This window comes from Cervus canadensis, chromosome 28 (assembly GCF_019320065.1).
Source record: "Cervus canadensis isolate Bull #8, Minnesota chromosome 28, ASM1932006v1, whole genome shotgun sequence".
In the NCBI taxonomy this organism is placed as follows: domain Eukaryota; kingdom Metazoa; phylum Chordata; class Mammalia; order Artiodactyla; family Cervidae; genus Cervus; species Cervus canadensis.
Genome location: NC_057413.1, coordinates 34857023 through 34878155, shown reverse-complemented (window position 1 = coordinate 34878155; position 21133 = coordinate 34857023). Strand labels below are relative to the sequence as shown.

At 45.0% G+C, this 21133-nt stretch overlaps 2 protein-coding genes across 14 annotated transcripts in view; both read left to right on the top strand.

The window, feature by feature from the left end:
• The window catches only part of ZNF451 (zinc finger protein 451), a 128100-nt gene extending 118650 nt beyond the window's left edge, over nucleotides 1-9450 (top strand). For 11 of the 13 annotated variants that reach the window (XM_043450397.1, XM_043450400.1, XM_043450396.1 and 8 more), the window contains one exon: nucleotides 7400-9450. In XM_043450397.1, coding sequence (XP_043306332.1) covers nucleotides 7400-7446 — 47 coding nt within the window. In that variant the 3' untranslated portion in view covers nucleotides 7447-9450. Of the gene's footprint in view, nucleotides 1-3410; nucleotides 6325-7399 lie in introns of those variants that run through there. The other 2 variants (XM_043450403.1, XM_043450398.1) reach the window with 1 other exon arrangement.
• Nucleotides 9451-11016: 1566 nt separating this feature from the next.
• On the top strand, nucleotides 11017-20945 carry BAG2 (BAG cochaperone 2). The gene is made up of 3 exons (XM_043450422.1): nucleotides 11017-11323; nucleotides 18012-18121; nucleotides 19537-20945. Exons 1-3 carry the CDS (start codon nucleotides 11211-11213, stop codon nucleotides 19944-19946), a joined length of 633 nt encoding a protein of 210 aa, XP_043306357.1. The 5' UTR covers nucleotides 11017-11210; the 3' UTR covers nucleotides 19947-20945.
• Nucleotides 20946-21133: the final 188 nt, after the last annotated feature.

Below are 21133 nucleotides of genomic sequence, written 5' to 3'. Positions count from 1 at the left end.
GCCCAGTGTTTCTCATGATGTACTCTGCATCTAAGTTAAATAAGCAGGGTGACAATATACAGCTTTGACGTACTTCTTTTCCTATTTGGAACCAGTCTGTTGTTCCATGTCCAGTTCTAACTGTTGCTTCCTGACCTGCATACAGGTTTCTCAAGAGGCAGGTCAGGTGGTCTGGTATTCCCATCTCTTTCAGAATTTTCCATAGTTTATTGTGATCCACAGAGTCAAAGGTTTTGGCATAGTTAATAAAGCAGAAATAGATGTTTTTCTGGAACTCTCTTGCTTTTTCCATGATCCAGCAGATATTGGCTACCTGATCTCTGGTTCCTCTGCCTTTTCTAAAACCAGCTTGAACATCTGGAGTTCTTGGTTCACATATTGCTGAAGCCTGGCTTGGAGAATTTTGAGCATTACTTTACTAGTGTGTGAGATGAGTACAATTGTTGGAAAAGACCCTGATGCTGGGAGGGATTGAGGGCAGGAGGAGAAGGGGACGACAGATGATGAGATGGATGGATGGCATCACCGACTCGATGGGCATGAGTTTGAGTAAACCCCGGGAGTTGGTGATGGACAGGGAGGCCTGGCGTGCTGCAATTCATGGGGTCGCAAAGAGTCGGACATGACTGAGCGACTGAACTGAACTGAACTGAACTGAATGTGACACTTAGACTGTTTATTGAATTTTTTCTTGTTTTTTAAATGTAAACATTTAAAAATGTTTATTTCCCTCTAAGCCAGGATGAGCAAGCTTTAAGCTTTTTCTGTAAAATACTAGATAGTAAATATTTTAGGCTTTGTAGGTCCCGTGGTCTCTGTTAGTTACTCAACTCTCCTATTACAGCATGAAAGCAGCCATTCTCAATACATAAACAAAGGAGTGTGAAGTATACCGTGAAATTGCATTTACAGAAATTACCGTGGACCGGATTTGGCCCACAGACTGTAATTTGTTGACTTTCTTCTTTTTACTGTGTTCCACAACCTAGACAGCATGTTAAAAAGCAGAGACATTACTTTGCCAACAAAGGTCCATCTAGTTAAAGCTATGGTTTTTCCAGTAGTCATGTATGGATGTGAGAGTTGGACTATAAAGAAAGCTGAGCCTGAGGAATTGATGCTTTTGAACTGTGGTGCTGGAGAAGACTCTTGAGAGTCTCTTGGACTGCAAGGAGATCCAACCAGTCCATCCTAAAGGAAATCAGTCCTGAATATTCTTTGGAAAGACTGATGTTGAAGCTGAAACTCAAACACTTTGGCCACCTGACGTGAAGAACTGACTCATTGGAAAAGACCCTGATGCTGGGAAAGATTGAGGGCAGGAGGAGAAGGGGACAACAGAGGATGAGATGGCTGGATGGCATCACCAACTCCATGGACATGAGTTTGAGTAAACTCCAGGAGTTGGTGATGGACAGGGAAGCCTGGCGTGCTGCAGTTCATGGGGTCACAAAGAGTTGGACACGACTAAGTGACTGAACTGTGTTGCACAAATTTTCATGTTTTTGCTATCAGTTTGAAATATTTTCTAATTTTCCTTATATTTTTTCCTTTGATCTATTGACTCTTTAGATATATTGTTGAATTTACAAATATTAATATTTGAATGTCTTATTATTTCTAATTTAATTTTGTTTTGGTAAGAGAATATACTCTGTAAAATTTAAAACTTTTGATATTTATTGAGACTTTTCATGGCTCAACCTGTGATCTGTCTTGATGAATATTCTGTATGCACTTGAAAAGAATGTATTTTGAGTAAAGTACTTTATCAGTGTCAGTTAGGTCAAAGTGGTTGATAATATCAGATCTTCATCCTCAGTGATTTTTTTTTTTCTAGTTAACCTATCAATTACTACAGTAGTGAGCTTCTTCATCAAGGATTGTAGATTTTATTTTTTCCCTTTAGTTCTGTCATTCTGTATTTTGTGTTTTGCAATTCTGTTTTTAGTTGCATATACATTTCTGATGTGTCTTCCTAATGAACTGATCTGTTTAGCATTATGATATTATGAAATGTTCTTTATCTCTGGTAATACCTTTTATCATGAAATTTTTTTGTCTGATATTAATATAGCTACTCAAGCTTTCTTATGCTTAATATTTACACAGTGTATATTTTTCCATCCTTTTACTTTCAGTCTATTTATATCTTTATTTTGAAACTACATCTCTTACAAAGACACCGTAAAGTTTGATCTTACTTTTTGATTTACTCTGACAATCTCTCCCATTTTTATGGTTGCTCTAAAGGTTACGATATATATTTTTTTGCTTTTGTTATAAACGCTATAAGAAAATATTACTTTTTGCTCTAAACATTGCTTTGAGTTTTAAAGAAAGAAAAGAAGAAAGATAGAGTTTTTAATATTTATCCACAGTTACCATTTCAAATGACCTTTCATTCTTTCCACTAGATTACAATTTCCATCTGATGTTCTGTTTTTTCAGCCTAAAGAATTTCCTGTCCTATTTTATATTAATGTAATACAGTTTTTCTAGTGTTGAATACTCTGTTTTCATTTGTGAAAGTATCTTTATTTTCCCTTTAATTTTGAAGTATATTTTCTCTGCCTTTAGAGTCCTGGTTAACTAGTTTTTTTCCTTCAGCACTTTAGAGCCCGAGCCCCATTTCCTTGTCTTGTGGCCGGGCTCCTGTTTGTCATGACAAATGGCCATAACTTCTATTATTACTGCCTTATATGCAAATATGTCATTTTTCTCCTCTTATTGCTCTTAATATTTCCTCTTTGCCCTTGGATTTTAGCAGTTTTTGATAATGTCCCTAGATGTAGCTGTCTTTGTATCCTACTTGGGAGTTTTCTTAGCTTCATATATCTGTACGTTTATAAGTTTCCCCCAATTATTTCTTCACAATTTTTTGTCCCACTTTCTGTCTCCTTTTCTTTTGGAACTCCAGTTATGCATGTTAGGTGGTTTAGATTTATCCACAGGTTTCTCATTTTCTTCCAGTATTTTTTCTCTTTTCTTCATATTTGATCATTTCTATTGTTCAGTCTTCAAGTTTATTGTTCAACCTTTACCACCTCCAGTGTTAAGCTGACTTAGTAAATTTTCAATTTCAAACATGTGTTTCTCAGTTGTAGAATATCTGCTTAGTTTTCTTTTTAATAGTTTTTATTTCTCTGTTGAGATTTCTTATCCACTCAAACTTATGTCCTTAAAAATATTTTTAACTTTTCCTAAATCTCTCTTCTGCTAATTCCAGGAGCTTGATTATCTTGGGGGTCAGTTTCTTTTGACTGCTCTTCCTCTTGACTGTGCCTCACATTTCTTGTTTCTTTGCAAGTCACATGATTTTTTATGTATGCTGGATGTTTGTGATGTAAATTATAGATTCTCAGAATTCTGTTAACGTCCTCTGAGGAATTTTTTTTTTTTTCTTTTAGGTAGTTAACTTGCTGGACTTGGACACCAAACTCTTTCTCCGCCACAGCAGGAAACAGTCGCTTGCTTCTTTTAGCTTTCCAACTGCTGTTTCTCACCGACAATCTTGGGTCCTCTCTCATGTATGCAGAGTTCAGAAGTCAACCAAGGATTTGTAGATTCGGAGGATTCTCGTCTATTACTTTCTCATCTCTGCTGGGATCTCTCTCTGCCGTTCCTGCCCTCCTGCCGCCAGCTCCCCCTCGCACCCTCTCTGTCATCTGTCTCTGACTCCTCAGTTTGTGTCTGGTTTCCCAGGGATGTAGGCATGGCCTAAGGCAAAAGAGGAACAACACAAAGCGTAAAGCTGCATATTTAGCCCTGTGTAATTCATTTATTTCAGTAATTAACTTCTGTCCTGTTTCTACCTGATTTTTGTTGTTCTTTAGTGCCTTAAAATAGTTTATAGTTGTTATCTAGGGGAGAATTAATCCAATATAAGCTACTCTACTGTTATTGGAAGTGGAACCATTTAGTTGCTTTCGTTTTTATCCATTTTAACTGTCAAGTTTAATTCCTGTAAGTTCACTGTAGATGTTAATGTTTTTGTATTTACTTCTGCTATTTCATTCTTAGCTTCCTCTTTTTGTTTTTTCCAATTGGTGTGTATGCTGTGTGTGTGTTTCTGTTCTTTCTGTGGTTACCTTGGCATTTTATCACATTTTTTATATGTAATTTAAAGAGTAAAGTATATGTACATGTTGTCTGCCTCCATGAAACAATAAATAGACTCTGGAACACTTCAGCTCTGATCCTTTCCCCCAACTTACATGCTGGTCCTCCAGATTTCTGGTTCTCTCTGTGTGTATATGTGTATATAATGCACACAGAAATTGTATAAAACATCTCACAAAACAGGTGACCATCTTTCAGATTAAAAAAGAGTATTGCCAGTGGATTGATTTCCTGGGGCTGCTCACCTAAGTGCCACAAACTAGGTGGCTTAAAACAATAGAAATTGTCTCTTAGTTGTCGAGTTCACCCATCTCAGGTCAGGCTGTTGGTAGGGCCGTGGTCCTGCTCCCAGATTCTGGTGGTTACTGTCAGCTGTAGGTGAGGGAAAGTTGCATGGCTCGAGGTAGCCTGGGCCTGGACCCTCCTGGGCCTCCCCACCATTCTAATGCAAGACAAAGAACTCTCTCACCCAAAGAAAAAATGGACATTAGGTTGATTACGCCCAGCTCCCAGCCAGTCCAGCCTCTGGCCAGTCTCCAAAATTCCTTGCCCCAGCTGTTCATAAGAGATAACTACTCCGAACAACCTTGGAGAACAGGCCCCCTAAGACAGTAGCTTTCCACATACATGCCTGTATATACTTACTCTTTTCTTGGGTTAGTGCAGCAGCTCCTAATCTGACTGCTGTCCCTTCTCGCCTCATTAAAGGTGATCTGTTCCTGTAAAGTGCTGGTCTCCGTCTTTTTCTGAACGTCTCCTTCTCTAACCCCCTTATCCTACAGTAGGCATTCCTGGGCTTGTAGATGCATCTGTGTGTCTCTCCGTCCATCCTGGGGCCATCTTCTCCCTGAGTGTCCATCTTCACGTGGTGTTTTCTTCCAATAAGGACGTCAGTCATGTTGAATTAGGGCTCACCCTAGTGACCTCATCTTGGTCACACCCACAAAGACCCTATTTCCAAATTAGGTCACATTCACAGGTACCAGGGTAAGGACATATCTTGAGGGGGCACACTTCAGCCCACAATGATCAGTTCCCTAGATCAGTTCCCCTCACTTAATTTCAGTTAATTAAAGCACAAATAGCCACATATAGTCAGTGTGCATCATACTGAACAGCACAGTCATGGTCGGTATTACTGATGCTTTGGGTCTGAATGCCTTTAGTTAACATTGTTTTACAGATTCATCTGACTGTTAGCATGTAGCTTTGGTTTGTTCATTTCCAGTACCTGTATGATAATTTTACACATAAATCAATTCATGTATCACTTACAGACATTTGGTTGGCTGTTGCAAATAATTCCCACATTTCTAGGAATATATACTGAGGTGGAGACTTGCTGACATTCAGCTCTAGTAGATTATGGCAAGGTTTTTAACAAAAGTGGTTGTTCCATTTTTTTTCATTCCAGTAGTTACTGTGAGCTCCTATTGATCTACATTTTCACTAATCATTGAATTATTGGTCTTTTTAATTTTACCTAGTGATAGGCATTTTTTTGTGGTTTGAATTTACATTTTTCTGATGAGTAATGTTTACTTGACCTTTTGACATCTTTTGCCAGTGCCTTTGCAGATTTCTTGACAGTTTTGACTTACCTTTTTACTGATTTTTCTGAGTTGAAAATCTTTCTAGGTGTAAGATGTGTGTATTGCAAATATTTTCTCTTTATGTCTTGTCTTTTTACACTCTCACTTTTGATGGATTAAAGTAATTTTAATGCATTCCGAAGTGCCATGCTTTTTCATAATGTTTTTGAATTCTGTTTAATAAATCTTTCCCTGCACTAAGGTCCTGACCACATTCCCATGTTCTTGTTTTCACCTTTGTTGTTTTGTGTTTCACCTTTGCTCTTATACAGTAAACACACAGTAAATCTGAAATGTATTTTTGTATATTCCATAAGGTAGGGGTAAAGTTATTTTTTTTTCCATATGGCCTACCAGTTGTCCCTCCATCATGTATTTAAAATCCCACCTTGCCACACCATTCCGCAAGGCCGCCTCTGTCATCGGTCAGGTTTCCATAGAGCTGTCTGTGCTGCCTCTTTGATCTGTTCACCAGTTCTTGGACTGGTCTGTTGTAGTTTAGTCACTAAGTCGTGTCCGGCTCTTTGCTACCCGACCCAATGGACTGAGATTTCCCAGGCAAGAATACTGGAGTGGGTTGCCATTTCCTTCTCCAGGGGATCTTCCTGACCCAGGGATCGAACCTGCATCTCCTGCATTGGCAGTCGGATTCTTTAGTGCTGAGTCCCCAGGGAAACCCTCTTGCACTGGAACCACATGCTTAATTACTATAACTTTGTAATAAGTTTTCATAAAAACAAATCTTGTCACCTTTTTCTTCTTTGTTTGCTAAGAGCATCTTGGCTTTTCTGTACATTTCTTCATCCCTTTGAATTCATCTTAGGGCAATGCACTGACCTAGAATCTAGCTTTAACACAGAGCAGCTTGTAGTGTTTTAAATTCCTGACGATGGAACACTAGTGCCCCAGCTCATAGGGAGAGGTGGCTGCATACTAGAGGAATCACTGTGCTTGTGAACCCAGGAGACTCCGGGAGACCGTGGACTGGACAGGATAGATACACCTGGTGTGAGAAGCTAGTGAAGGCCAAGAAACTGACACCTAATTACCCATCATTCTCAGGAAACGGAGAAAAAGACCAGGGAACCCAAGAATGTCTGTCTTGTTCACTGTTGTCTTTTGTTCCTGGTATACAGTGGGCATTCAATAAATTTATTCAGTGAGTGCATATGTATATATAATAAATGCTTCTCAGAGGATATTATATAGCCTTGAATTTGACTCTTTGTCTTAGATACTAGAAAAGTTAAAACTAAAATTTTAATAGCTTTTGAGGTTTTGCCATTTCATGATTGTGCCTTTCTTTTTCCACTGGTAAGTTTTATATTTATTACGTCAAATCTTTTTGGAAATAAATACTCTTTTTTCCCCTGTTGAGTCTGGTGATTACCTGTCAGTCATTCTAGAAGTTTGTTGTCTTTCTATGTCCCTAAATGGAAATAACTTATAAGTTTCTTAGCATATTAAGCTCAGATATATTATAATTCAGCTTAAGATCATATCCAGATTCTCATATTTCAAAACAGTCAAATTTTATGATGAAGAAACTGCCAAGTTATCTTCAGTTTCTCCAAGTTGTATTTCCTTTCCCTCCTGAAAATACAGATATAGTTGATGAGACTTACATTAAGTACATTTTTATCAGTTTTCTGCTGTAAATGTTAAAATTCTCTTTTTTAATGCAGATGTGGAATTAGAAGAAGCTATTAGAAGAAGTCTTGAGGAAATGTAACTAAAGGTATTACCACACAACATCAAGTGGCCTTGAAGAGAACTCAGGATGATGAAATCTTGAGTTTGTTTTCTAAAGGAGACCAGAAATCTACCAGTACAAATGTATTTGAAAACACACTGTTTTTGCTGTTGTATGTTCAAACTCATATTGCTTTGTGTTTTTGTGCCATTTGCAAAAATGTATAGAGGAACAGAATATATGTTAATGCAAATACAAATCATATACTCTAATATAGGTATCATGTTTCCCAGGTAACCTTGAATTCATATACTTAGGTTAAAAGGATTTTAAAAAAAGAAATAAAGAAGCCCTTGACTATTGTTTATATGTTTCCCAAATAGAATTGGTTCTTTAATTTTATTTGTACTGTACAGATGATTCTAGTTTATTTCTTTTAAGAGTGAAAATGAATATAAATAAAGTTATCACAGCTCATTTTTTCTGTAAATTTTACTTCTCATGTGGCACTAATATATATTATCTTTGAGGTCTTTTTATGATTATTAGAAGAGAGTAAAGGAAACTGATGGTGAAAACAGATGAAAAATTTTATGAGCAATGTTCTTTGTGGCTTTCACTCAGATGTATAGTCCTGCTTTAATTAGAGCTGTGCATTGCTGGAATGAAAAAGAAAACCAACCTAATTTCTTTGAAAGTAGTAAAAAGAAACTTTTTCCATTCTTTTTACCTACTTTGACTTTCATATGACTTGTATTAATTACTGTTTAAAGGGAATGATGTAAAAGTCTTTGCATAGAATTAGGCATACTTTTAATATTAGTCCTTTTATATATATATATTTGTGTAAACATAGTATTCTTTAGAAAATAATGTTGAAAGTCTACTCAGGAGTAATCTTCCTTAACCGTTTAAAATTTTTATTTCATATGGAAGTATCTTCATTTTAGTTATTCATTAAAATGTCAATTTTCTACAGTTGGTATTACATATTTAATTTTTAAATGTTGAAGCCTCATGATGAATAATAAAAAATGTTATATAATTAGAAGACTAAGAAGGGGCTTGTCATACAAACTTTGTGAATACACTTCATGTTATTTGACCAGAAATGTCATCCCTAAAAGTTTTGAGTAGTAGTTACTTACCAAACTTAAAATTTTCTATAAATATAAATTTTTCTTTAAGACAAAAAAAATCATAGCTAGAACTCTGGTCTTCCTCTGCAACTAGACAATTTAGTGTTACATAGTGTGACTTGTCTTATTCTTATTATATTACATCTTTTCAGTCCACATTGGAAACCAGTTTGTGTTCTTTCGTTCTTAAGCTGCCAGTTCTGTCTCCCTGCTTGCTTTTTAAGTAGACGTCATAGCTTGAGAATGTCCTAGTCATTTTTCCAAAGTGAGCACACTGTACTTTTAGTTTGTTAGAGTAGTTTAAGGCTTTGGGAGGTGGTTACAGAGCTGGACCTTAGAGACATCTGGGGAGCCTGCTCCGCAGTGGGAGCTCGAACGGGTGTCCAGAAGGAGACGGCTGTGCTGGAGGCGCCCGCCGGGCGGGGGCAGCTGTGTTGCTGGGACACTCATGGGGTGTGATGGTACAGAGAGACACAGTGGGGAACCGGTAGTCATCATGATCCTTAAAATAAGGTCATTGGGTTGCTTAGTGTTTTAATAATTGTCACTGATTGTATTTCTGCTTACTACAAAATTAAAAATCATTTTTTAATTACTTCATAATTTGAACTTAGACACATGGAGGAGAGTGGATGTTACACAAAGTAATGGGGAATATTATGAAGAGTAAATGTTTATGACAACGATGCTTGTTTGTTTTATTCGTCTTTCATTTTACTGTGATAGGTTTTTTTTTCTTTTAAAAAGTTTTTATTGTGATGCCTTTTTTATACCTGAATAACTGCTTTTGTCAAAGAAATGATGAATGACAATGTTTATTTTAAAAAGGATATATAGGTAATGTACTGATAGCATCTGGTTGGTGGTATCATTGATTGTCTTAAATAAAAGTTCCTCTGTTAAAGACTTTGTTTTTGGATGCTTGGTATCCTACCAGCCCAACCCTTTCTTCCTACTCCTTGTCCTCCTGACCACTGGCCACTCAGACCTCTCCCAAGAACAAGGTGCAAGGACTCTCCTGGACTCCCTTGGGCAGGGCAACCAGAGACTCCATAGCTAGCATAGGCCTCGACTTAAAGAGCTTTCCTTTTCTCCATCAATTTTTTTCTTTTAAATTTCTTTTAAACCATTTGTTCTTTCACTCACAAAGTATTTATTGAGTACTTTTGTCATTGAGTACATTTGTCAGCGACTATTCTAAGCACTTGAAATACATCAGTGAGCAAAAGGAAGCCCTCACCTCCTCAGTGGCGCACACCTGGGGGCAGTGCTGAGAGGAAGGAAACAGCCGCACGAATGAGCTGAGAAGGACCGGTAGGGAGAGCGGGGGCTTGCTGTTTGTAGTGGAGCGGTCGGGGGCCTTAGTGACCTTGAGCAAAGGCCTGAAGACGGACTGAGCTTATCCAGACATGCAAAGTAAGAAGGCTAGTGCAGGCAGCTGGAGACAAGAGTCCTCTGAGGCCTCTTCCGGATCACTGTAGCTGCTGAGCTGAGCACAGACAGTGGTGCAAACGGCACCAGACCAGATGGGAGGGCAGGGCTGGGATGCTGGCCCAGTGGGAGTGAAGGCTGGCCTGGGTATTCTCTGGAGTTGGAGTCCACCGAATCTGAGGTGTGACAGAGGCCAGCACGATAGACTTTCAGACCATTCACAAAATGTCTAAGGATTCCAGGCTTGTCATGATACGATAAAAGGTCTAATGAGGCCAGATGATCCCTTACAGCAGTTGTGAATTAGAGTTCAGAGGAGCTGGGATCTAGCCTTAGGGGCCTCGTCTCTGTTCAAGTACCTCGACTTTGATCTCAGATTAAAGGCTGGGCTCCAGCCTTGAACTGTTATTATCCCCTCCGCGTACTGCGGGGCAGAGAGCCACGAGGAAACGCGAGCAAAGTCAAGTGTGCTCCTACCCCGCCACCACTCAACTCCCTGACCTTCACGGTGGCCGAGCGGCCTCCATGGTCTTCTCATAACAAATGGGGCTTGAAACGGCCTTAAATAGCAATCATTTCACTCAAATTCCAACCAATAACTTTTAAACAGAGAAGTCATTACAAATGCTTTCATGAGAGTGGGTATGAAAACGATGAGGTTCACCTTGCCCCCTACACGCAGCTGGACAGGGCGGCTTTTTGTCTTCTGCTCTGTCGGCTTCGCTGTTGGCGTCCAGACTCCGGTTCTCACCTCGGGAAGGTGCCCGGGAACCACTGCTGCGCGAAGGACTCCTTCCTCGCGGCAGGAGGCCCCGGGGCGGGGCGAGGGCGGGGCCTCCGCGGGGCGGGATGAGGGCGGGGCTTGTGAGAGCCCCGCCCCGGGGCGTGATTAGGGGCGGGGACCCGCGGGTCAGGCAGGGTGGGGGCGTGGTTGACGCAAGCCCCGCCCCGGCCGCGTTTGGGGGCGGAGCCTCCCGCGGGGCGGGGCGAGGGCGTGGATAGCGCGGGCCCCGCCCCGGGGCGTGCTCGGGGCGGGGGCCGGGCCTGGCGCCACGCGGAGCCGCCCTGGCGCACCGCCCCCGAGGCAGCACGCGCGGTCGGAGCCCGGTCGCCAAGCCCTCGCGCCCTCACCCGGGTGCCCCGGACCCCTACTCCGGGTTTACGGGCGGCGCGTCCGAGGAGACGGCTGACGCGTGGGGACTGCGGTGACCTCGGGCCGCCCGCCCGGCGCAGATGGCTCAGGCGAGGATCAGCGCCAAGGCCAACGAGGGCCGCTTCTGCCGCTCCTCGTCCATGGCCGACCGCTCCAGCCGCCTGCTCGAGAGCCTGGACCAGCTGGAGCTCAGGTGCGCGGGGCGGGGGGCGCGCGGGGACGGAGCGGCGGGCGAGGACCTGGGGGCGAGGGCGGAGCGGCGGGGCAGCCTCGGCCCGGCGGAGGGCAGCGCGGCGCTGTGTCGGCGCGGCGGCCCCCCCACCCTCCGGCGGCCCCGAGCGCCGGGACCGCGAGACCCGGAGCAGAGGAGGTTGGGGGGACGTGACTCGAGACGACGGCTGTGCCGCCGCGGAGCTTCCAGAACCTTCCGCGTGGGGCCAGGTGTTTCCGGCCCACTCCCCGCCGCGTGCGGTTTTAGGACCGGGGCCGGTTAGTGGTTCCCGTGCTGGGCGAGCGAGCTCTTTGCAAAACAGAAAAATCCGTCTGGCCTCAGGCCCGAGAACAGCGGACAGGTGTCCCCCCCAGCCGCGCTCGGCCTCCCCGGGCGCCGTCCCACCTTCCAGAGCCGGCCGGCCGCCAGAGTCCGAGCCGCAGCGCTCCCTCCCGGGCGGGGTGTCCCTATGGTCGGCGTGTCCACGGCGGTCAGCGCGCAGAGGGAGGTCCTGGCGGCGAGGGTCGGGCCGAGGTCAGCGAGGATGTGACTTTGGAGCAGGGCCCGGGGTCAGGCGCGCAGAGGTTACCACCGGTCAGAAGGAGCTGCTGTCTCCTTTAAGGCTTTTAGTGCTTTTCTGAATTTGGGAAGTTGCAGGAATCTGAGTTCCTTAGATTTTTCCTGAAAACCTGAGAGCCTGTTTTGCCAGTTTTCCCAGAGCACAGAGTGCCTCACCCCGGCTCTCCCTAAATTCTTTACAGGCTGTGCTGTCAATTCCTATAGAAGCCGGTGCTGGGACACTCCTTGGTGACAAATGTAGTCACCGGCTTGTATGGGATTCCTAAATAATTTGTAAGAAATTTGGGAATTAATTTTTCCTCTAACAGTGAATGAAGACTCCTGTGTACGTCCAACAGCCGTTTATTGTCACTGAAGTTAGTGTAAATTGTGTGCAGGTGTAATTACAGGCAAATCTTACCAAGGCGTCCAAAACTCCCTAAAACCACAGGGAATTTTTCCCATAGTTACCAGACTCTGAGCAAAGGAATATATGTAAGACAAAATTTTAAGAAGGGCTGCCTATGTGTCTTTATCTCAAAACAGGAGGAGAGGTCTCTGTTTGACAGTCTAAAGTACATTAATAACCAAATGAGGCCCTTACTATCATTGATTAATATTCATGTTGACTTTTGTCATTTATTGTATAGTTCTTTTTAGTATATTAGTACAGAAAGAAACAATGTCTTCTCAGAAAATGAGACACTCACCACCGCCAGGATTTCACAGAGAGTGACAAGGGTCCTTCTCCAGCTGAAGCAGGTGGAACAGCCAGAGCAGAGTTCCTGGGGATGATTTTATGTAGCAGCGTAACGAGTGACTCAGCGTCTCTGGTCTCAAGAACTTTGAGGGCATGTTCTCAGCCATTTCAGGGGGCTCTCCCCTAGTTGGAAGGAAAGGATGTTTTCTTCCAGGCTTCCTTTCTTGAAGCTGAGTTATTGTTCTGAGACTTGAGTTGATGCCTCACATAGGGCAGGCGCTGATCTGTAAGAGGAAGTTTCTTGTCTGAAATACTGTGTTCTAGGGCTTCCTTAATGTGAAATGAATTCTGATTACCGTATCCAAGTGGTTAAGCACTTGCTGAATTAACCCTTGAGCTGAGACTGATAACGATGTGTTCAGTTGTTCATTGTAAGGACTCTTCTAGTAATTTTAGACTCATGAGCTTTGTTTCTTTCTTTGTAAAAGAGTGATGCTGACAGAAAGTTAAGTGTTTTGGAAGGTTAAGTAACAATAGAGAAGTTTATGAAGGCACATGGGTCATGGAAGAGAGCACTGCGCTGTCAGAAACTAGAGTCAGGCCCAGAAGATCAAGTTTAAAAAGAAGACGAAATATTCATGTGTTACCTTAACTAGTACTGTCATTTAATTTCATGTTAAGGGTGGCTAATAAAGCGGTGTCCTAGGCAGATGGAAAATTAGAGACTCTACCTAGAGGTCTGTGTTTACTGTCCTTCCACATGAAATCGAAAATAGAATTATGGTCAATGCTTCATGACTTGCCATGTGAACTGGTGTCCACCGTGTTTAAAGTGCTTTCAAATGTTTGATGGCATCTGACAAATCACTGAAGAAACTCCAGTTGTTTCTAATGTGTTAGCACGAAACTAGACCTCCTTTTTTGCTTCCTCCTAAAAAGGTGATGTCTTTCTCTACGGGTTTTCATGACCAGTGCAAATGGCCTCTGATTTTTCCATTTGTCAGTGGCTCCAAGCACTTTGCTCATGATTGTTACCATTTTAGCAGTGATCATAATTCATAAGTGATACCCTCCAACAAGTATTTAGTTAACCAGCCTGACTCTACAGGTTCCGTGCCTTTATGGGAATTTTGTCACCTTCATTCTCCAGGCGGGAAATTGAGGCTTGAGAAGTTAAAAGAGCTCAGGAGTGGCTGTAGAGCTTAATGCTTTATGCCTGAATTTTTTAAGTTAGTATGTCACATTTCAAAGTGTAGGAATAGTATATGATTTTACTGAAAGAGGTGAAAATTCCACTTAGATCCAGGCTTGGATCAGGGGCTGTTGAGTGCCATCTCTGCAGGGTGTGAGTGGCCCTGAAGCTCTGGGTGGTGGTGAAGATGCTTGGGCCGCGGGGTGTGGAGAGCAGCCCCGGGGATGGCAGGACGGGGAGCCAGCTGCTTGCCTGTGTCCGCAGAGCAGGCCTCCTGGGCGCCGGGCGGCCAAGGAACAAGGGCGGGGGCAGGGGCCGGGGGCCTTGAGCTGAGTCTCCTGCTGGGCTGACCCGACCTCCGGAGCCAGAAGACAGCACGCTAGTTAATACTGTGTCAGAGCCTGTAATTTAAAAGTCACTTCTCACAGATAGTATCATGTGAACCTTCCAAAATCCTCCAAGGCAGGAGGAGGACATCGATTATCTCCTTTAGCAGCAGTGAAGGTCCAGAGGGAGAGTGGCCGCCTGAGGCCGTTCTGCTCTGGACTGGCTCCTGACCCTAAAGCCTCGGCCCATTTTAACATCGGTGTCTCAGTAGTGAGTGTTCCCTACTGTTTGGGTGATGATTAGGGAGCCTTGTTGCTTACAATCCTGAGTTCGTAATGCTGAGTGCATAAAGACACCCAGAAGCCGGTGTTCACGGCCCCGTTCTGGGCATGTGCTGCATGCGGTGGTCCCTCGGTGACTGCAGGGATTGGTTCCAGGGCCCCTGGGTACCAGAAGCCAGGGATGCGCAGATCTCCTCTAGGAAATGGTGTAGGAGCCAGCCCCCACACTCGCGGTTCTGCATCTGTGAGCTCGTAGTTCAGTCCCTGCTCTCAGTAGGCGACTTACACCCTGTACCACCTTGCCTCACTCAGTCACACCCGCCACCTCATGATCCCTGTGTCAGAGGAGGAAACTGAGGCAGAGAGAATGTCAGCAGCTGCTCGAGGCCACTCAGCTAGGATGCGGCAGCGGAGCCGGTGTGAGCAGCGGCCCGCACCCGGCACAGGGCGCCTGCTGGGCGGCCGGTCTGCCTGCCGAGACCAGCCGAGGAGGCACGCACTCCCGATTTTGTCCTCACGGAACATTCCGAACAGTTTCTCTGTAGTTAAAGCTTTGTTGTGATCTCATGCAGAGAGTTTTCCAGGAGCACAGCCCAGGCCAGCCTTGCTGTGGGGATCAGTTCTTTCCCAATTTGGACACATAGCTCTTGCAGGATCCGCTAGTAAAAACAGAGCTGTCCCCTCTGCCAAGGAGCATTGTCCAGTGATGTGTTAAGGTGAAGGGTAAAGTGAAATGGCTAACGCTCTTGTGGGCAAAGTTCCAGGAGAAATCACAGAAGGGTGGGTGGGAAATATTTGAATATTTAGTAACTAACTGTTTTAAAACTAATGCAAGGGACAAAGACAAAAAGATGTGTTATGAGTTGAATTTAGGGCTTCCCAGGTGTTGCTAGTGGTTAAAAAAAAAAAAAAAGCCCACTTGCCAATGCAGGGGAGCTAAGAGATGCAGGTTCAATCCCTAGGTTGGGAAGATCCCCTGGAGGAGGGCACAGCAACCCTCTCCAGTGTTCTTGCCTGAAGAATCCCATGGACAGAGAAGCCTGGTGGGCTGCAGTCCATAGGATCAGAGTCGGACACGACTGAAGTGGCTGAGTACCGCACATGTTGAGTTGAACGTAAGACCGACGGCTGATAAATAGCACCAGGATAACCTAAGCAGACTAAGCAGAGGCTCAGCTTTTGAAAATCCTCGTTTGACTGCCCTGGGCCTTCCCAGCAGCACACGGCTCCTTGGCCTTCACGGCAGCACGCAGCATCTTCAGTTGCAGCGTGTGGGGTCTGGTTCTCTGGCCAGCAGTCCAGCCTGGACCCCCTGCACTGGGAGCTTGGAGTCTTAGCCACGAACCACCAGGGAAGTCCCAGGTCCAGCTTTTTAAAATAAGAAACTAAGCCTGTGATGTAGTCCATACACTAGACGGATGTAGTTTTGAACGACTCAAGGGAGAGGAAGGAGGAAGTTGCTAAGGAAACAGTTCTGCCAAAAGGACTGGCTTTTGAAAAAGGATCACCTAACGGACCTGGGCCAGGGATAAAGAATGTTCAGGAGGTTGAGGGGCAGCAATGAGAGGGCCACGCTGCCAGAAAGCCCTGGGGATCTACATGCTGAAGAAGGGAATTGTATCTTTGCTGTGAAATGAGAAGTTTACATAAAATCATATACTAAAAAGGCTAGAAAAAATAAAATGTTTTTCACAGGGAAAATGCCTGGCAGTTTCTAACCTTGGGAGAAAAGTTCCATCCAATTTCCCCTATATTTGGTTTCATTTAATGACAAAACATCTTTATATGACAGATTTAAATTTTTTTCAGGAGTGTCTCCTTTCAAGCCATTTTCTTGTTAACAACTCCATGAACATACTATTATAAATTATCATATTTATTATCATACTTCTTTAGAGTAACAATTTTCTCTTTATCATCTTATATTTGAATACAGACTCAGGAGTGCTGGAAAAGTCAGCTCTTCTTTCAGCATCGTCTCCTTTACCAGTGACTCGGGTGCCATTTCAACACTAGAGTCACTTTTGTCGCCCGCTTCTTGTTGGTGCTCACCCGACCCCCTTCGTGGGCCCAGGCCGAGTCTGCTCGTGTGGAAGGCGTGAGCGCGCCGCGCGTGCCGCTGGGAGGCCGCCTGGTGCGTGGCCACTGTCCTGTAGGGTTCTCATGGCTCCAGCTACTTTCCAGCCACATTGTCACACAAGGTTCTTACGAGCTCTGTGCTTCCACTGGCTCTTACAAGCAGAGTCCAGCATATATTTAGTATCCCGAGAATTGAAACCCTGTGACTTTACAGTGTGTTGGTGCTATTTTGGGGGTAACAGGTGGGTGCCTGTAGGGAAGAGGCCCGTGTGTGGCTGGGGCGGGGCGGGGACCCCCTTGTATGGCAGGAACACGTGCTAGAACACGGCTGTGCCCAGGGAGGTGCTCTAAGGCTGATCTGAGTACTGGAGTTGGGTCTGTCACATTTACTTTGCATAAGTTGGTGACTTATTTACTTGCGGCACTTCAAACACACATGGTTGTTTTCTTGCTCTGATGATTTCACAGCCTCAGTCTTTAGTCGCTGGCTCTGTCTGTGTAGTAAGTGCATGTGTGTCTGGTTGGGTGGGGAGTTGGGGCACGTGGTGCTTGGGAATCGATTTCAGAGGCAGACAGTGCAAATCATTGAGGAAAAGATGGATTTAGGGTGGGTAATGTTGGGGGAAATGGCTCACTGTTTGGAGGAAAAGAAAACAAAATCTTTATCTAATCATAAACAGAGGTGAATTCTGGATGGATGAAGACATGAGTATGAGAAAGGTGAGAGAGAGAGTCAATACGAGATGTAGGCAAGTATGTCCCGAGCTCGGGATGGGAGGACCCTGAAACAGAACGTCACTGCATGAGCCAGGAGGCAGAACAAAACCAAGAAAATGATGGGTCTGATCGCTTCAAAATAAGGCTCTGTGTTCAGTGAAGGACATCCCAGACACAGATTATATGGGGTCAGATGGGAGATAACGCAAGAGGACAGTAACCCCAGTTTAAAAAAGAAAGAGCAAGATAGGCAAAGGCTGTCTCACAGGGATACAAAGAGATGTCCAAAATTATCAGCAGTGAAAGAAACACGGGTTAAGTACTGACACACCGCTTGTCAGCTGGGGGACGCCGAGGGCTGGCAGGGTTCCTGGGACCCAGGGCTGCCCCGTGCGGCTGCTCTGGAGGGGAGTCCAGGGGGGACGCACCCTGGGTCGGGCCTGTCCCCAGGGCCACGAGGGCACAGGAGTCACGGGTGGGTGGTGAGGGGAGCTGGGCGACAAGGGAACCCAGCGGGTCTTAGTAACACATGCTGCTGAGTGAAGAAGCAGTGAGATATAAATAAATTGAAAACAGGCGAGTAAACAAGTACAGATTTTTATCTACAAATAGAAAAGTACTAAACAATGCTTGCCCTGTGAGCAGGGAGGCAACTAGGAGCCATGGGGCAAGTGGATGAAGAAGGGAAAGAGTAGAGAATAGGAAAGAAAAAGGAGTGAAGCGTTAGGGGCGTGTCCCTGATCATCCTGACAGCTGAGCTGGACGGAGAGGCGGACGGGGGCAGGCTTCCTGCACTGACGGTCTCCCTGCCCGCAGGGTGGAGGCTCTGCGGGAGGCGGCCACGGCCGTGGAGCAGGAGAAGGAGGTGCTCCTGGAGATGATCCACAGCATCCAGAACAGCCAGGACATGCGGCAGATCAGCGACGGTGAGCCCGCCCGGCGGGGCCGTGGAGGGGGTGGGGGCAGGCAGAGGACAGGAGCAGCTGGGGTGAGGCGTGACGGGGGAGGTGGGGGGCCAGGCCAGGGGTCCCTGCAGCCCCTTCGGGAGAAAGGGCGGGCTGCCCCGGGGGGCTGGGTGTGCCCCCTGACCACCCCCTGGGTCGTGGGGCTGGCGCGCCCAGGTCGGGACCCAAACCGTCACATGGCTACCGTGGGTCAGCATCTCGTCTCTCCCCTGCGTCCTGGCCAACCAGCAGTGAACTTGGAAGCCAGTTACACAGAGCGGCGCAGATTGCTCATTTCCAAATAAGCAGTGAGATGATGACCCAGCACCCTTCTCGTGCTGGCCAAGACTCAGACCACAGGCCGAGTTGGTCCGACAGGATGAGGTCAGCGCCTCGTTTCGGGCCAGCCTTTCTCCCAGGGTCTTGGCACTGTTTCCTCCACCAGAGCCCGGAATGGTGTGCTCACAGACACACGGGATGTGCTGCCCTAAATGTGTCTCTGCCCTAAGGATTATCCTGGGCTGGCCATTTTTGAGAAACCGCAGGCGTTGGAGCAGCTCTGGAAACGGCTGAGGTCACCGTTTTGTGAGGGAAATGGACGTTTACACTTGGTAAAGGAAACCTCTGCTTCTGAGGGGTCTCCCTCTGCGCCGGCGGGGGCACCTACTGAGTCTCACAAAAACCTCACCTACATGGTCCTCTTTCTGGGGCCCTGGAAACTCGCCTCCCTCCCCACCGCCTCGGCCTGAGGATGGAGGCCTGGGCCATCTCCTGGAGTTACTGTTTCCCTGGGGGTCTCCTAGGTATACATGAGGTCTGCATGGTAATGAGCTTCTGGGTTTTTTTTTTTTTGGCTTGTTAATCTGTCTTATTACAGGGTCTCAGCCAAAAGCTCAAGAGAGGCAGAAGGAAAGTTATTTCCTCCTCTAATGCACATACTCGTGTAGACACAGGGCATCTGATTTCCTGCTGACCAGCACACCTGCCCCAGCCCCTGCAGACACGACGACCACGGTAGTCACCTGGTGTCCAGGCTGATCCTCTTCACTCTTAATGCTGTTCAGTCGCTCAGTCGTGTCCGACTCCTTGTAACCCGATGGACTGCAGCACGCCAGGCCTCCCTGCCCTTCACTGTCTCCCTGAGTTTGCTCAGACTCCTGTCCACTGAGTCAGTGATGTCATCCAGCCGTCTCATCCTCTGTGGCCCTCCTCTCCCTCCTCTTGCCCTCAGTCTTCCCTGACATCCTAAGTTAATCTTATTGCTAACAGTATATACCTTTAAGAAACGTATAAGTGCTCGCAGGCTAGATTTATCCACACACAAAATGCCTTAGTGTTCTTGACAAAGATGTAGGTGTGTCTCATATTGATTGATATTTCAAACTTTTTATGATTAGGAGAACGAGAAGAATTAAATCTGACTGCGAACCGTCTGATGGGACGCACCCTGACTGTGGAGGTTTCAGTGGAAACAATCAGGAGTCCCCAGCAGCAGGAGTCCCTCAAGCATGCCACGCGGATCATCGATGAGGTGGTCAGCAAGTTTCTGGACGACCTGGGAAACGCCCGGAGTCACCTGATGTCTCTGTACAGCGCCTGTTCCTCTGAGGTTCCTGCGGGGCCGGTGGACCAAAAGTTCCAGTCCATCGTGATCGGCTGTGCTCTCGAGGACCAGAAGAAAATCAAGAGACGACTAGAGACCCTGCTCAGGAACATTGAAAACTCTGACAAGGCCATCAAGCTGCTGGAGCATTCTAAAGGAGCTGCTGCCAAAACGCTGCAGAATGCCGACGCCAGATTCAACTAGTGTTCAAGCCGAACAGTCCTCATAAACAATCACGTAAAAGGATAAAGGACTGTCTTAAATGGTAATAGTTGTGTATGTCACATATCACTCATTTGATACTGATAGTTATTTCTGAAGAACAAAATATCTGTGTTGTTAGTTTTGTGAATAACAATTAAAATTAGAAATATTTTGATTACCTTTCTAGAAGTTTTTAGATTGAATTCTTGTCTTGTACTAGGATCTAGCACCTCCTATATATCTATATTTTACTATTCTGTGGATAACAGCATGTGGGGAAACACATGCTTGGCTAGGGGCAGAAGCATCATGGTTCTCTCCTGGACTTTGTCTACAGACACATGGGCACGCAGGGCTTTCGGCTGACCAGACGGCCTGTTCCTAAAGCAGCCACACGCTGACTGACCTCGCCTCTGCTGTGAGCCCGGTAGTGAGCTTGGAGGGATGGGAGGGAATCTTCCCTGCATCACATCACCTTCAGCAGGTTTCTAGTCATCTGTATCAAATTATTTTGAACTTAAAGGCTTATGCAACTCCTAATATGTATTTCTTAATAAGATGTGAAAACATGACATAAGATGGGAGACGTCACCTCTGATTTTCTTCATCCACGTCATCTTTTTCAAAATGCATAATTTCTTTACATTTTTATATGTTGTAATTTGCCTTTAAAAAGAAAAATACTGTTTTAAAGTTTGCTTTTAATTCTCAACTTAAAAACCTCTATCCTGTGTAGTTGTACAATTTACCTTCCGTTCCACCTACTGAACGTTGAGGCTGCTTCCAGTTTGTTGCTTATTACTGCAACAGATTATGTACACCGAGCTTCTTCCTTCCTTTGTTTCTGATTTTCTTCATATAAATTCCTAGCAACTGGTTTTACTGGGTCAAAGGGTGTATGCATTTTCATGGCTTGATATGTTTCCGAAGTTTTTTTGTATGAGAGTTATATCAATTTATATGTCTTCAATAATTAAAAAGTACCTGTTTCGCTGAAAACTTGTCAGCATTGAGCATTTTTCCTATTACATACGAAATACCTTTATTTAGGTTGCATTTTGTTCACTAACAAGGATAACCAGTGTATTGATTATTCTTTTATCTGTATAAATAGCACAACTATAGACTATCTGCTAATACCTATTGATACACAAACTTCAACTTCCCCAAATACTTCGAAATGAATA

Coding starts and splice junctions, on each gene's coding strand:
- BAG2 (XM_043450422.1), top strand. CDS start 11,211: ATGGCTCAGGCGAGGATCAGCGCCAAGGCCAACGAGGGCCGCTTCTGC. Junction 11,324..18,011: donor CTGGACCAGCTGGAGCTCAG/GTGCGCGGGGCG, acceptor CCCTGCCCGCAG/GGTGGAGGCTCTGCGGGAGG. Junction 18,122..19,536: donor CATGCGGCAGATCAGCGACG/GTGAGCCCGCCC, acceptor TTTTATGATTAG/GAGAACGAGAAGAATTAAAT.